General features: G+C 47.6%; 1 protein-coding gene across 2 annotated transcripts in view; it reads right to left on the reverse strand.

The window, feature by feature from the left end:
• Window positions 1-13,903, reverse strand: part of LOC136631484 (leukocyte immunoglobulin-like receptor subfamily A member 5) — a 49,166-nt gene that overhangs the window by 5,837 nt on the left and 29,426 nt on the right. Inside the window, exon 5 of one of the 2 annotated variants that reach the window (XM_066605784.1) lies at window positions 3,123-3,152. The exons of the other annotated variant lie outside the window; for it this stretch is intronic. Coding sequence (XP_066461881.1) covers window positions 3,123-3,152 — 30 coding nt within the window. The remainder of the gene's footprint in view (window positions 1-3,122; window positions 3,153-13,903) is intronic. 2 annotated transcript variants of the gene reach the window in all.

Raw genomic sequence — 13,903 nt, forward strand, 5'->3', positions numbered from 1 at the left:
GGTCGTCTCAATGCGCCCTAAGGGCGCCCACCCACTGGCGTTTTTTTACCTGCGTTTTGCGTTTTTCCTGCACAGGCATAGAGATAACATGTGTTCCTGTCCACTGGCGTTTTTTTTGCGTTGCGTTTGCGTTTTTAACATAGGAACTGTCAGTTGCATATGTGTCCTTATTTTTCTTCTAATGCACCCATGAATGTCAATGGAAATTAACGGAAAAGCCGCGAAAACGCCGCGAAAAACGCTGCGAAAAACGCGCGGAAAAATCGCAGAAAACGCGGTGAAAACTCTGCGTTTTTTTCCTGCGGAAAACGCAAACGCCAGTGGGTGGGCGCCCTTAGGGTAACTACCCACTACAGTTTTTTTTCACAGCGAAATTCGCTGCGTTTTTTTTTCTGCAGGAGTCTATGGGACTTGTAATTTTAAAATCGAGATCGCTCAAAATCACAATTTACCGCGAAATCGCAAATTTGCGCGATCGCGTTTTTAACATTACAAGTCCCATAGACCCCTGCAAAAAAAAAAACGCTGCGAATTTCGCAGTGAAAAAAAACTGTAGTGGGCAGTCAACCTAAGGGTGCCTTTCCACTAGAGTTTTTTTTATCGCTGTGTTTTTTGTTAACACGATTGTCAATGGGACTTTCTAATGTTAAAAACGCATCGCACAGAAATTGCAAGTTTGTGCTTTGCGATTTTTGTGCAATGTGTTTTTAATAGAGATGAGCGAGCACCAAAATGCTCGGGTGCTCATTGCTCGAGTCGAACTTTCCGCGATGCTCGAGAGTTCGTTTCGAGTAACGAACCCCATTGAAGTCAATGGGCGACTCGAGCATTTTTGTATATGACTGGTGCTCCACTAAGGTTTTCATTTGTGAAAATCTGGAAAACCCAAGAAAGTGATGAAAACGACACAGAAACGGCTAGGGCAGGCGAGGCGCAACATGCTGGGCTGCATTTTAGGCTCCCAGGTCCCACTATTAAGCCACAATAGCGGCAAGAGTGCCCCCCCCCTAACAATTTTACTTCGGACAAACCCTCATTAGCAAGGCACACCTTAGCTAAGCACCACACTACCTCCAACTAAGCACAAGCACTGCCTGCGGGACGCACCCCTGCCTCTTCTCCTGGGCTACATGCTGCCCCACCCCCCCGCACGACCCTGCGTCCGCAGCACACACCAAAGTGTCCGTACGCAGCCTTCAGCTGCCCTCATGCCACACGCTGGCCCCATAGCCACACCACCCTCATGTCTATTTATAAGTGCATCTGCCATGAGGAGGAACCGGAGGCACACACTGCAGAGGGTTGGCAGGGCAAGGCATCGACCCTCTTTAAAAGGGGCGGGGTGATAGCCCACAATGCTGTACAGAAGCAATGAGAAATTGACGTTCGATCTTCATTCCAATCCCGTGCCACCTCCGTCAGGAGCTGCAAACGTGGGCATGAGTTACATAGCTATGGGGAATCCATGTGCCCACACAGTATTCATGCTGTCTAGGTGTTGCATAGTTCAATCGACACCGCAAGGGGAAAGACATCTGCACTCTGCCCCCTACCCAAGTCAGTCAGTGTCTTTGTGCCAGACAGATCAAACACCGCGATGGGAACTAAGTGTGCACCAACAGCATAGGTGTGTCCTAGGTAACCCAAGACATGAACAATAAATAAATCAGAGCAGCCAAACATGGCAGACTTGCACCACGCCGACGACATAGGCCTCGGCCCACAGCTTCAGCAATCGTAGGCATAAAGCGGACTTCGATGCTAGTTCATCTGCGACGGGCGCATTAAATCAGTTAGCTTTCCTTTCACCGCTCCAATGACTGGATTAGCAGGAAAAAGCTCCACAGCCCCAACCTGGCGTACTTGCACTTCCCCTCGGCCCACACCCTCAGCAAACGCGGGCATGAAGCGGACTTCATTTCACAACATTTCAGGAAAGTAAATGTTATTGACTCAAGTGCCGCGTGGTGCTTGTTTCGAGTAACGAGCATCTCGAACACCCTAATACTCGAACGAGCATCAAGCTCGGACGAGTATGCTCGCTCATCTCTAGAGGAGACACAAATTACATACTAGAAAAAAACTTTCTGACAGTGAGGGTGATCAATGAGTGGAACAGGTTACCATGGGTGACTTTTGGAAGAAGGAGATGAAAAAATGAAAAAATCAACACCAAAAATTGCTTTGACAGGAAGGGATTAAAAGACACATTTTTGCGAACAGCTGTAGTGTTGCCTGTACAGATTATGGTTGCTTTGAGGTTTTCAATGTCTTCCCTGTAATCGATAGGAAAAACCTTTTGTAAATGTGTCAAAACACTGACGAATAGGTAATGTCTGCTAGCAGCATGAAATAGTGATAATAAGATTCTGGTATTGCTAAACAACAGAAGCCCAGCGGCAGCATGGATGTCAGCCTCAGTGTATATGTAAGATTGTAACTAGCCAACACTGAAGGATGGGAGAACTATGTCACTGCCGGCAGCAGACTGTGACATCAGAAGCTCCTGCAGCCTGTAAGCAGCATGTCAGAGGAGACCCTGAGCTGCAGCACTAGACACAGTGGGGAGAGGGGAGTGCAAGTACATTATTTTTCACCACAGGGGATCTATTTAACTTAAATTTAGATAACTCCGCTTACCCATTAGTAACCATTCATACACCTTTTTACTGTAGTCAGTGAGAAACCTTAAACCTGCACAATTGCCTTTTAGGCCTCGTTCAGACTCCCGTTTTTTTTGCTCCCAAATAGCCGCGCAAAAGATTGCGTCTATTAAAACCAATGGTTTCTTTAGTGTGTGATTAAATGGATTCCTTAGTGTGTGCCCGCCTTAGTGTGTTATTTGGCATTACTGACTTTGAATTCAGGAACTTTGGAAGAGTCACTTGTATTTATTTACTGCTTATCTATTTGAATTTGTGCATATGTTACTTTTATCTAATCTAGCGCAGTCTTCTATGCTTTTCCACCTTCTTATTTTACTGGTACACTACCAATAATATCACATTCAGGAAAATTGGTGATTACTACGATTTTGTATGGTGCTTTAAGACGCCCTTTGTATTTTATGTTGGATTAATTTGGGCATCAACTCAGTTTTCTCTGATTAGTTAAAAACTTACCATCATTGGTAAATTTTCTTTCTTCTGTTTCTAGAAAATCGAAAAACAAATTTCAACGTTTTCAAGAAATTTTTTTATTTTTTAATCAAATAATGTTCATAGCTTTTTTCAATAAGAAGCTATACTACAACTCAACATCCCGTATACAACCTTACCACCTTACACCCCCCACACATCCTATACAGTCAGCACACCCCACGGTATGTCACTACAATACCACAATTCAAAAAGGTGACAGGGTTCCAGGGATCCTTTCCATCCCTTGAGACCCAGGTTAGGATATGCCAGACCACAAGTACAGCATTAATGTGTAGACATAGCACCGTTTATAGCATAATAAGTAGCAAGTATCTACCTGGTCATGGATAAGGAATTAATTCTTAGTTACCCAGGCCCACTTCCCCCCCATTGCCTGATACCTAGTTAGTACAGGGGTTGTCAAACTTGGGTATGCTGTCCACTGAGCAAGGTCAACGAGATCAGGGTGCAGTTTAAAAACTATTTCAGGGAACTAGCGTGTAAGCTTAGGGCAGGGACCTAAACTGGAGCAAATTCAGAGAAGAGCTACCAGGATGGTTAATGGTCTGCAAACTAGGGAAAGAGGTTTGTCTTTATGTAAATGTTGTTTAAAGCCCACACTGTAGAAAGATATCTCTGAAGGAGATGAACATTTGGAGTCTGTATGGGTAGAAATAAATACAGGAAAAAAAAATAATAGGGGTTTTTATAGGTCACTGAATGTATTAAAAGCCACTGAAAATCTATTACTAAGGCAAATAGATGAAGCAGCAAATGACAATGAGGTAATTACTAGTAATTATTAGGATATTAGGCCTCCTTCACACGGGCGATACGGCATCGCCGCAAGAAAATTTATCCTTTTCGTTCTTTTTCTCTTCTCCTAGTATTCTTCTATAAGCAGAATCAATTAATTTCTCAGGGTACTTTTTTTCTACATCTTTTGTGTATTTTGGGGAGATGATGAAAATAAGGGGTCGCCGGCTCAATTTGTAAAATATATTTCCCTCCTTAGGTTCACTGACAATATTGATCCAAACAAAATAGTTTTTTTGGATTTGGAACTGAGCCATGATATACGTAATATGTAGACTTCTATAGTTGTCATGCGCGCCACTGGAAGCAGAATATTCCAAATTTAGGCAATTAAAAAGAGTACATTGGAACTGCATGAGAGATGCTTTAAGAGCCAAGCTGAGATCCTAAAGAAGCAATTTATAGAAAAAAAAGTACCTTGAGAAATTAATTGATTCTGCTTATAGAAGAATACTAGGAGAAGAGAAAAAAGAACAAAAGGATGAAGATGGGGATGAAGAAAGAGAGGAAGAAGACAAGGAAGTGAAAAAAAGTAAGAGTCAGGCAAAACAAAGAAAAATCAATAAAGAAAACGAGAAAGAGAAGGGACTGTGTTTTATTATGAAATATAGTAGCCAACATAAGGAGGTTAGGGAAATAATAAGAAATAATTGGTGTATTTTAGACAACGATCCTATCCTTACAGAAACTATTAGTAAAAACCCGAGATTAGTTTTCAGAAGGAACAAGACTATCCAGAACATCCTAGCACCGTCAAGACCGGAGGTAAAAAAGAATAACGGAATGAACCACAATAATAAAAATTTGGCTTTGATTTCTGGACTTAGGATATCTAAATGTAAGAAGAAGAACTGCAGATGTTGTCTGCATATTATATATGGCAGGAAATGTATAGAAATGGGAGGTTGAACGGCGTCCGCAGCGAACACCACATGTGTAAGCTTATTGTTTATGGTATTTTATGTATATATGACAGCTTTTAAGATTGTAATATGTATGTGTATTTTTGCTTGAAAAAGGCGTGATTTGAATGCCGAAACGCTTATCAATAATAAACATTGGTTTATGCAAACCTACGCACCCCGGGTCTGTATTAATCTTTTAACTCTTGGAGCCCGTGGAAGATTTTTTCTTTTTTCCTTGCTGATATGACTATAATATAATAAATTTCCACTTGTCGTTCAATAGGGAGTTTTTTCAGGGAGCTACAAACATTCTAAACTTTAGGAAGGCAAAGTACGATTGTCCCTTAACCTTACTGACTTGGACAATGTCCTCAAAAATAATGGTATAGACAATAAATGGGAAATGTTTAAAAGCATCTTAACAACTTTCTGCAAGCGGTTCATACTGCACAGGAATAAAAGGGTTAGGAGTAAGAGAAAACCAATGGGGCTCAATAAAGATGTAAAGTGTGCAATAGAGATGAGCGAGCACCAAAATGCTCGGATTCTTGTTGCTCGAGTCGAACTTTTCGCAATGCTCGAAAGCTCGTTTCGAGTAACAACTTCCTTTGAAGTCAATGGGCGACTCGAGCATTTTTGTATGGGACCGATGCTCCGCATAGCTGATGACTTGTCAAACACCAGAAAACATCAGAAAGTCATGGAAACACCACAGAAACGGATAACGAAGGGCAGGAGCAGCATGCATGGCTGCAGCTGAGGCTCCCAGGTCCCACTATTAAGCCAAAATGGGGGCAAGAGTCTGGCGTCACCCCCCTAACAATTTACTTTGGACAAACCCTCATTAGCAAGTCACACACGCAGGCACATCCTAGCTAAGCACCACACTACCTGCAACCAAGGACAATCACTGCCTGCGGGTGACACCGCTGCCTCTTCTCCTGGGTTGCATGCTGGCATTGCTGTCCAACACCCCCCCCCCCTCCTGCCCGCATGACCCTGCGTCCACAGCGCACACAAAAGTTTCTCTGCGCAGCATTTAGCTGCCCTCATGCCACACGCTCGATTCATAGCCACACCACCCTCATGTCAATTTATAAGTGCGTGCTGGATGAGGAGGAACCGGAGGCACACACTGCAGAGGGTTGGCTGGGACAGGCAGCGACCCTGTTTGAAAGTGTGGGCGGTAGCCCACAATGCTGTTGAGAATTGATGATAAATTGATGTATGATCATCATTCCAATCCTGTGCCACCTCCGTCACAAAATTGTCAGGAGCCTCAAATGTGGGCATAAAGGGGACTCAGGTGCCAGCACTTCTACACTTCCTGCACAATGCAGCAATACTCTGTGTGGGAAGCACGTGAGCGGGCCCAGGGTAAGGTTCTGTCCCAGCCTTCACCTTGTGTGACCCAAGGTGTCGCGAGTTACATAGCAATGGGAAATCCATGTGTCCCCACACAATTCATTCTGTGTAGGTGTCAGATAGCTCAACACCGCAATGGGAAGTCTTTGAGTTCCTTGGGCTCGCCTATGGCAGAGTTTCACCCGGCCAAGGACTTCAGCCGACATTTCTACCCTAGTCAGTCAGTGTATTTGTGCCAGACAGGTAAAACACTGCAACGGGAAGTCTTTGTGCACCCACAGCATAGGCGAGCCCAAGGAACTTAAAGATGGTATTACACATAAAGAAATGACAGCGCCCAAACCTGGCAGAGTTTCACCCACCAAGGACCTCGGCCCACATTTCTACCCTAGTCAGTCAGTGTATTTCTGCCAGATAGGTAAAACACCGCAATGGGAAGTCTTTGTGCACCCACAGTATAGGCAGACCCCTGTAACATTTCTGTTGCAAAAGAATGGGCAGACCCCAGTAACATTTCTGTAGCAAAGGTATAGGCAGACCCCAGTAACATTTGTGTAGCAAAGGTATAGGCAGACCCCAGTAACATTTCTGTAGTAAAATTATAGGCAAACCCCAGTAACATTTCTGTAGCAAAGGTATAGGCAGACCCCAGTAACATTTCTGTAGCAAAAGTATAGGCAGACCCCAGTAACATTTCTGTAGTGAAAGTATAGGCAGACCCCAGTAACATTTGTGTAGCAAAGGTATAGGCAGACCCCTGTAACATTTCTGTAGCAAAAGTATAGGCAGACCCCTGTAACATTTCTGTAGCAAGAGTATAGGCGAACCCCTGAAACATTGATGTACCATGAGTGTAGGCGAAGGCCGGAAAAATTAGTTAGATAACAGTATAGGCGAGGGCCAGAAAAATTGGTGTACCAAGAGTACAAGTGCACCCCTGAAAAATTGCTCAACCGCGAGGACAGGTGAAACCCATAAACATTTTTTAAAGATACAGCTCGCTGTTGCTTAATTTGTAACAGAGCCTGGAGGCAGCCCTGTGAAAAAAATTGGTTTCTGTTAAAGTATCAATACTTTTGAAACTTTGGAAAATTGTAAAACAATTATAAACAGATCCTTTTGGGCATCAGAAAAATTGGCAGTTCAGTGTGATGACATGCTGTTTTAGGAGGAGGAGTAGGAAGAGGAGGAGTAATAATATCCGAGAGTGATTGACAAAGCTAATTCCCCCTTTTTTTCTGGTGATAGAGAATACTTCTTTTTCCTGTTGCAGCGAAAAGAATCATTAGGTTCCGCTGTTTTCTGCCAGTGGAGAAGAGAAGTCTGGGGAAATCCAGCCTTTGTTCATCTTTATGAGTGTAAGCATGTCGGCACTGGCAGTTGACAGGCGGGTACGCTTATCCGTGATGATTCCCCCAGCTGCACTAAACACCCTCTCTGACAAGACACAAGCGGCAGGGCAGTACAGAACCTCCAGGGCGTACAGCACAAGTTCGTGCCACGTGTCCAGCTTTGACACCCAATTGTTGTATGGAGCAGAGGCATCACGGAGGACGGTGGTACGATCGGCTATGTACTCTCTCACCATCATTTTACAGTGCTCCATCCGACTCAGCCTTGACTGGGGAGTGGTGACATAGTCTTGCTGGGGAGCCATAAAGCTGGCAAAGGTCTTGGGGAGTGTTCCCCTGGCTGCGCTGGACATGCTGGCTGATTACCACGCCTCCCCTGCTACTTGGCCCTCGGAACTGTGTCTTCCGGGGGTGCTTTGGGAAACAGTTGGGGGATTCTTCGCTCTGGCCGTGCTTCTAACCCTGGCCACTCCACTGCCTCTTCCAACCTGTCCTGCTGCTGCACTTGCCTCCCCCTCTGAAGACCTCTCCTCAGTTGGCTTAGCAAACCAGATGGGGTCAGTCACGTCATCGTCCAGCGGCTCTTCCTCCAAATCCTCTGTGCACTCCACCCTCGGACTTACTGCGCTTACTACTACCTCACTGATAGACAACTGTGTCTCATCATCATCGTCCTCCTCACCCACTGAAAGCTCTGGAGACAGTTGCCGGAAGTCCCCAGCCTCATCCCCCGGACCCCGGGAACTTTCCAAAGGTTGGACATTGGTCACGACAAACTCCTCAGGTAAGAGAGGAACCATTTTTTCCCAATCATGGCAGGGACCTGAGAACAGTTCCTGGGAGTCTGCCTGCTCAGAATGTCATTTTCATGGAGTGAGGAGGCTGGGAGGAAGGAGGAGCAGCAGCCAAAGGATTGAGTTGCAGTCCCTAGGTTGGGAGTAGTGGACTGCATAGAAAACTGGGTGGTCGATACATTGCTGGAAGCATTTTCTGCCATCCATGACAGGACCTGCTCACACTGCTCTGTTTGTAATAAAGGTCTTAGGGAACAGCAGAGTGCATAACGAAGCTGTGGGGGACTGGGGGGCGGGCGGGGAGAGTCAGGGAATAAGAAAGGAAGTGACCAAGGAGGGGTGGTACAGCAAGCAGGAAGTAGAAAGGGAGGAAGAGGAGGAGCTCAGTGCTCTGAAGAAAGAAGAAGGGAGAAGACGCACCCGGACAGGTCAGCTATCAAGAGGGAAGATGGAGCAATTTATGCAGCAGATTAAAGAAGCAGTGGCCAGCCAGGGCCCCCAGTGGCTCATGAAGATGGCCGAAGGGTTTGGAGCTGCAGCGGCGTTGGAGGGGAGAACGGAGGGCGATCCACCAGCGGAAAATAACGGCACAGAACCCCGCGGAAGACCGCAGAGGAGAAGACACCCGCCAGCCAGACTGAGCCCCTGCCCGGCAGCGAAGAAAGGAGAACGGAACAACAGCCCGCGAGCTGCGAGGGCGGGAGCGGAGCGGCGCGGTCGCAGCGCCCAGCGGACGCAGCCAGCCGGCAGGATCGCTGGAGCGGTGACGAGGTTGGCCTGGAAGCCGGTGGGTTACTCACCAGGAGCGGAGTGGCGGTTCAGAGGACGGGTAAGTCCGGCACGGGAGGGGAAAATTCCGCGGCTGTCCAGAGGGGTAGCAGAAGGGAAAAGGAGCGCACTCCACGTGTCTCCCTCAGCAGGCGGAGGGATCCACAGGCTGGAAGTAGTTACGGCAAGAGGCCTGCACTTCACAATGAGGCCAGTGGGGGCTACGGGAGCGAGTCCCTGTTCAGCCCAGAGGAGAACAGCGGAGGAGAGAGAGAGCAGGCTAGATTTGGCGCCGGTAAGGGGGGGGGGAGAAGCAGCTAGCAAGGGGAACTTATAGAGGGAGTGGCAGAGTACAGGAGCAGGACAGTGAGGATAGCGGTGGCAGCCTAGAGCCAGCAGGACGCGGAGCTAGGGCGTTGGCAACAGCCCCTTTGCCTTTGGCTAGTAGGGCAGGAGAGGGTCAGAGAATTTTCGCGCTACGCCAGGCAGGATCGGCAGCGGCATACGGAGCAGTTAGCAGCTCGCGGAGCGACCGACGCGAGCGGTACGCAAGTGAGCGCTCACCGGAGAGATCAGCAGCGGAGCGCGCAAATTGGCCTTGCTTAGAAGGGCATGCAGCAGGGCAAAGCAGGTCACATTCGGCGAAGAGCGCGTGCTTCCACAAGCTCATCCTCATCGGCGTCTCCAGAAAGCTATGGTCACAGGGGGGGCCCCCCTTTATCAGGCAAGCATGGGAGGTCAGAAGTGGTGGTTGGAAGTGCGAGGCGCCGCAGTCGGGAGATGGGCGCCCGGGCTCCGCGATATATCTCATCTCTTTCACTGGCTTCTTCCGCAGACAATAGAGATTCTGCCCGCAGCGTTAGGCACAGCATGACATCTTCAGCCGTTAGGGCATCAAGAGCATGGAACCAGAGGAGCCGTGGTGTCGCCCACGATCTGGGTTTGGAACGACACGCAGTGCAGAGGCGAGATCGCCAAGCAGCGCCACCCAGCCCGAGCTTCCCCTTGGCAGGGCCAGAGGGTAACAAGGCGGGTGAGTCATCCTATAGAAAAGTTTGGGATGTTTCTTTATCCAGAAATGATAAAAGTAATGAGGAGTTTATGGTAGCGCTTAAGGCGCTGGTAAATCGTTTTGACATGGAAAAAGGGCTAACAGTGTCCTATGCTCATCCGAGGCTCGCCTGTGGTTGGTGGTTTTTCTCACGCACTCGAAAGCTTGCCTAGAGAGGCGAGTGGTAGGGCCGACGAGTTGTGCAGTGACGGTCTAAAATTCGCAGACTCTTTGTTCTGCGGGGTAGCCCCGTTAGGAGTGGGCTTGGCGGAGGATGTGACGGAGAAAATTAGGAACGGATTATACGTGGATATATGGTCACTGCTGTCGGTGGAACATATTGCGGTGGACAAAAAACGTTTTTCGGAACGCGGAACGGACAAAAAAGCGAAGGTAGCCAAAACTTTTGGTAATTGGCTACAGGCGTTTTTAACTTTTGCTCACGTGATATCTCAACAAAGTCCTCAAAAAGGCCCGGAGTTATTAGTTTATATAAATACTATCCACAGTGCGTATAAACTGCACGGAGGGTCTGCGTGGTGGCGCTACGACGAGGATTTTAGGCGTCGTATCTCGGGTTTAAAAAATATAAGTTGGGCCACCAAAGCGACGGATGTTTGGATCCAGCTTATTCTGGCCCAGAAACCGGCTAAGCCGTTCTTACAAGGAACCGCCACGGGTGCTAGTGCACAACAGGCGCCTGTGGCCCCTAAGCCCTCCGGTTCCTGTTGGGCCTTCAACGAGGGTCACTGTCGAATCTACGCCTCGTGCAAATTTCGCCACGAGTGCTCAGTCTGTGGAGGATTGCACACAGCGGTACGGTGTTTTAGACGCCAGAGGCCAGCGGCCACACCGGGGGTGTCCGGCTCAGGAACAAACCCCGGTGAACGTCAGGTACCTGGAGCGGTGGCTCGACAGGTACCACAAGACTGCTTAGATCTGGTTTTGCTGAGGGTTTCCTGATTCCGCATACCCCTAGTTGTTCGCTCATGCTCAGCGGTAATTTAAAATCAGCTCAAGACAACAAAGATTTAGTGATGGAGAAGTTATTGAAAGAGGTTGAGTTGGGTCAGATGGCGGGCCCATTTCAGGAGCCCCCATTCGGGAATTTGCGGATTTCACCTTTGGGACTGGTCCCGAAGAGGGAACTGGGAAAATTCCGACTTATCCATCACTTGTCTTTTCCGGCGGGAGATTCGGTCAACGACGGAATCTCGAAAGAGCAATTGGCTGTGTCATACGCATCTTTCGATCGGGCCGTGTCTCTAGTCCGACAGGCGGGAGTTGGCGCTCTGTTAGCTAAGGCTGATATTGAATCGGCTTTCCGCTTGCTCCCGGTGCACCCCGATTGTTTCCACCTATTAGGGTGCAAAATGGATGGTTGCTATTTCGTAGATATGTGTTTACCGATGGGATGCTCGATTTCGTGTTATTATTTCGAAGTGTTCAGTTCTTTCCTAGAATGGATGCTTAGATTCGAAATGGGCATCGCATCGGTTTTACACTACCTCGATGATTTCCTGTTCGTCGGGCCCCCTAACTCGGAAGTATGTGAGTTTTTATTAGCATCTTTTCAGAGGCTGATGAAAAAAGCAGGCGTTCCGCTATCGGCAGAAAAAACGGTCAGTCCCTTGTGTTTTTAGGCATCGAGATCGATGCTGAAAACATGGTTTTTCGCTTACCGGATGATAAAACCGCGCGTTTGCGGCAAATGGTAGAGACAGTTAATATTTTGCGTAAAGTTACACTGCATCAAATGCAGGTGCTGCTAGGACTGTTGAATTTTACCTGTCGGGTCATCCCCATGGGACGTGCGTTTTCGAGGCGTTTGTCCCTGGCAACAAAAGGGGCAAGGGAGCCGCATCATTTTGTCAGGGTGACAAAAGAAATGCGGGCGGACCTACACATATGGAAGGTTTTTCTCAAAACTGTCAATGGGCAGGTCATTTGCCAGCAGGATGAAGTCGGCAATGAAGAGCTTTGCCTGGGTCGAAAAAGGATGGACAAAAAACATTGCATTGCTCGAAATTTTTCCTATCATGGTCGCCATTGAGCTATGGGGCCCGGTTCTGGCCGATAGAAGCATCCGTTTTTGGTCTGATAACCAGACTGTGGTGAGAGCGGTCAATAAACAGTCTTCTTCCTCTGTGTTGGTGCTGGCGGCACTACGCCATCTGGTGTTACGTTGTCTGCAACATAATATTAAGTTTAAAGCGAGCCATGTCCCAGGATATTTGAATAACACGGCTGACGCTCTTTCTCGATTCCAGATGAAGAATTTCAGGGAGCTGCACCCGACTGCGGACGTTGAGGGGGTATGTTGCCCTGCTTTCTTGTGGGAGATAATAGAAAGGAGCTCCTAAAGTTGGTTCGGAAGTCGGTAACGGAGTCTACCTGGAAGCGATATAATGTCATTTGGAAGGGATGGCTCGCGGCCGCGGGGGGCGTTTTTCCGGAAACAGAACAGGCTAGAGTAGTAACGTTAGATACTTTAGCGACCCTGCGCAAAAAAGGAGCGTCGGCCGACGCGGCCAAAAAAACACATATTGCGTTTTTGTTACGCCTCCAAGGTAGTCGCGACGTAACTAAGGACTTCGTTTTTGGACAAATTTTAAAAGGTTGGAAGAAAGAGAAGTTATCTCGGGATGGTAGACGCCCGATCACTTTCGAACTGCTCTGCGCGATGTTGAATGTTATGGGGTCAGTTTGTGTAGACGAGGCGGAAACGGCGCTTTTTAGAGTGGCTTTTTCACTGGCCTTTTTCGCAGCCTTACGACTTGAAGAATTGGTTTCGGCGAGCAAAAATAACCCAGGAGGTCTCCAATTTTCGGATGTTATAGTCGGGAACGACGACATTAAGATCTGCATTCGTAAGTCAAAAACGGACGTGTACGGCGCAGGCGAATGGCTCCGGATCAGAGCTCTGGGGACAGCTTGGTGCCCAGTAGTCTTGATAAAAAATTTTATGGTGCAATACAGCGGGGAGGGCCTGCTGTTGTTACACGCGTCGGGCTCTCCGTTAACCAGGTACCAGTTTTCGGCGGTAATGCGTGAATGTCTAAAAAATTTGGGTTTCGTGCCAAGCGAATTTGGCTCTCATTCTTTTAGAATCGGAGCCGCCACGTCGGCTTTCGTTTGTGGTTTGCGGACCGAAGAAGTCAAAAGGGTGGGTAGATGGAAGTTCGAGGCATACCGTTCATATGTAAGGCTGGATTTGAGGATGCTGTAAAATAATGGTTAAGAGTGGTTGATGTTCGGGGTCGTTTTCTTTTCCCCTTTCGGTTTTGTTTAACAGGTTCAAACTGGACAGTGTGGGTGGTTGGCCATTCATACGTATTTTGGGCAGAGAAGAGGGCCAGGTCCAGGCCGATGGGCACACATTTGGGCCAAAAGGATGTAAGCGTACAATGGTACGGCATAAGAGGCATGCAATGGACCAGGCTGCTCCATGAAGTGTTGCAAATCAGCAGATGGTCCTCGGACAAAGTAATATTGGTAATCCACATAGGTGGAAATGATCTGGGCAAAGTAAAAGTCGGAGAGTTAATAGCGTTAATGAAAGAGGGCTTATGTCGATTCAAGAAGTTTTTTAACAAAGTTATTTTAGTCTAGTCAGACATTGTGGCCAGAAGGTTTTGGAGAGAAGCACGAGATATGGAAGCGATAGAGAGAGTGAGAAGGAGCGTAAATTTTAAAATGTCAAAGTTTGTCC

Source organism: Eleutherodactylus coqui, chromosome 6 (assembly GCF_035609145.1).
Source record: "Eleutherodactylus coqui strain aEleCoq1 chromosome 6, aEleCoq1.hap1, whole genome shotgun sequence".
Classification (NCBI taxonomy): Eukaryota; Metazoa; Chordata; class Amphibia; order Anura; family Eleutherodactylidae; genus Eleutherodactylus; species Eleutherodactylus coqui.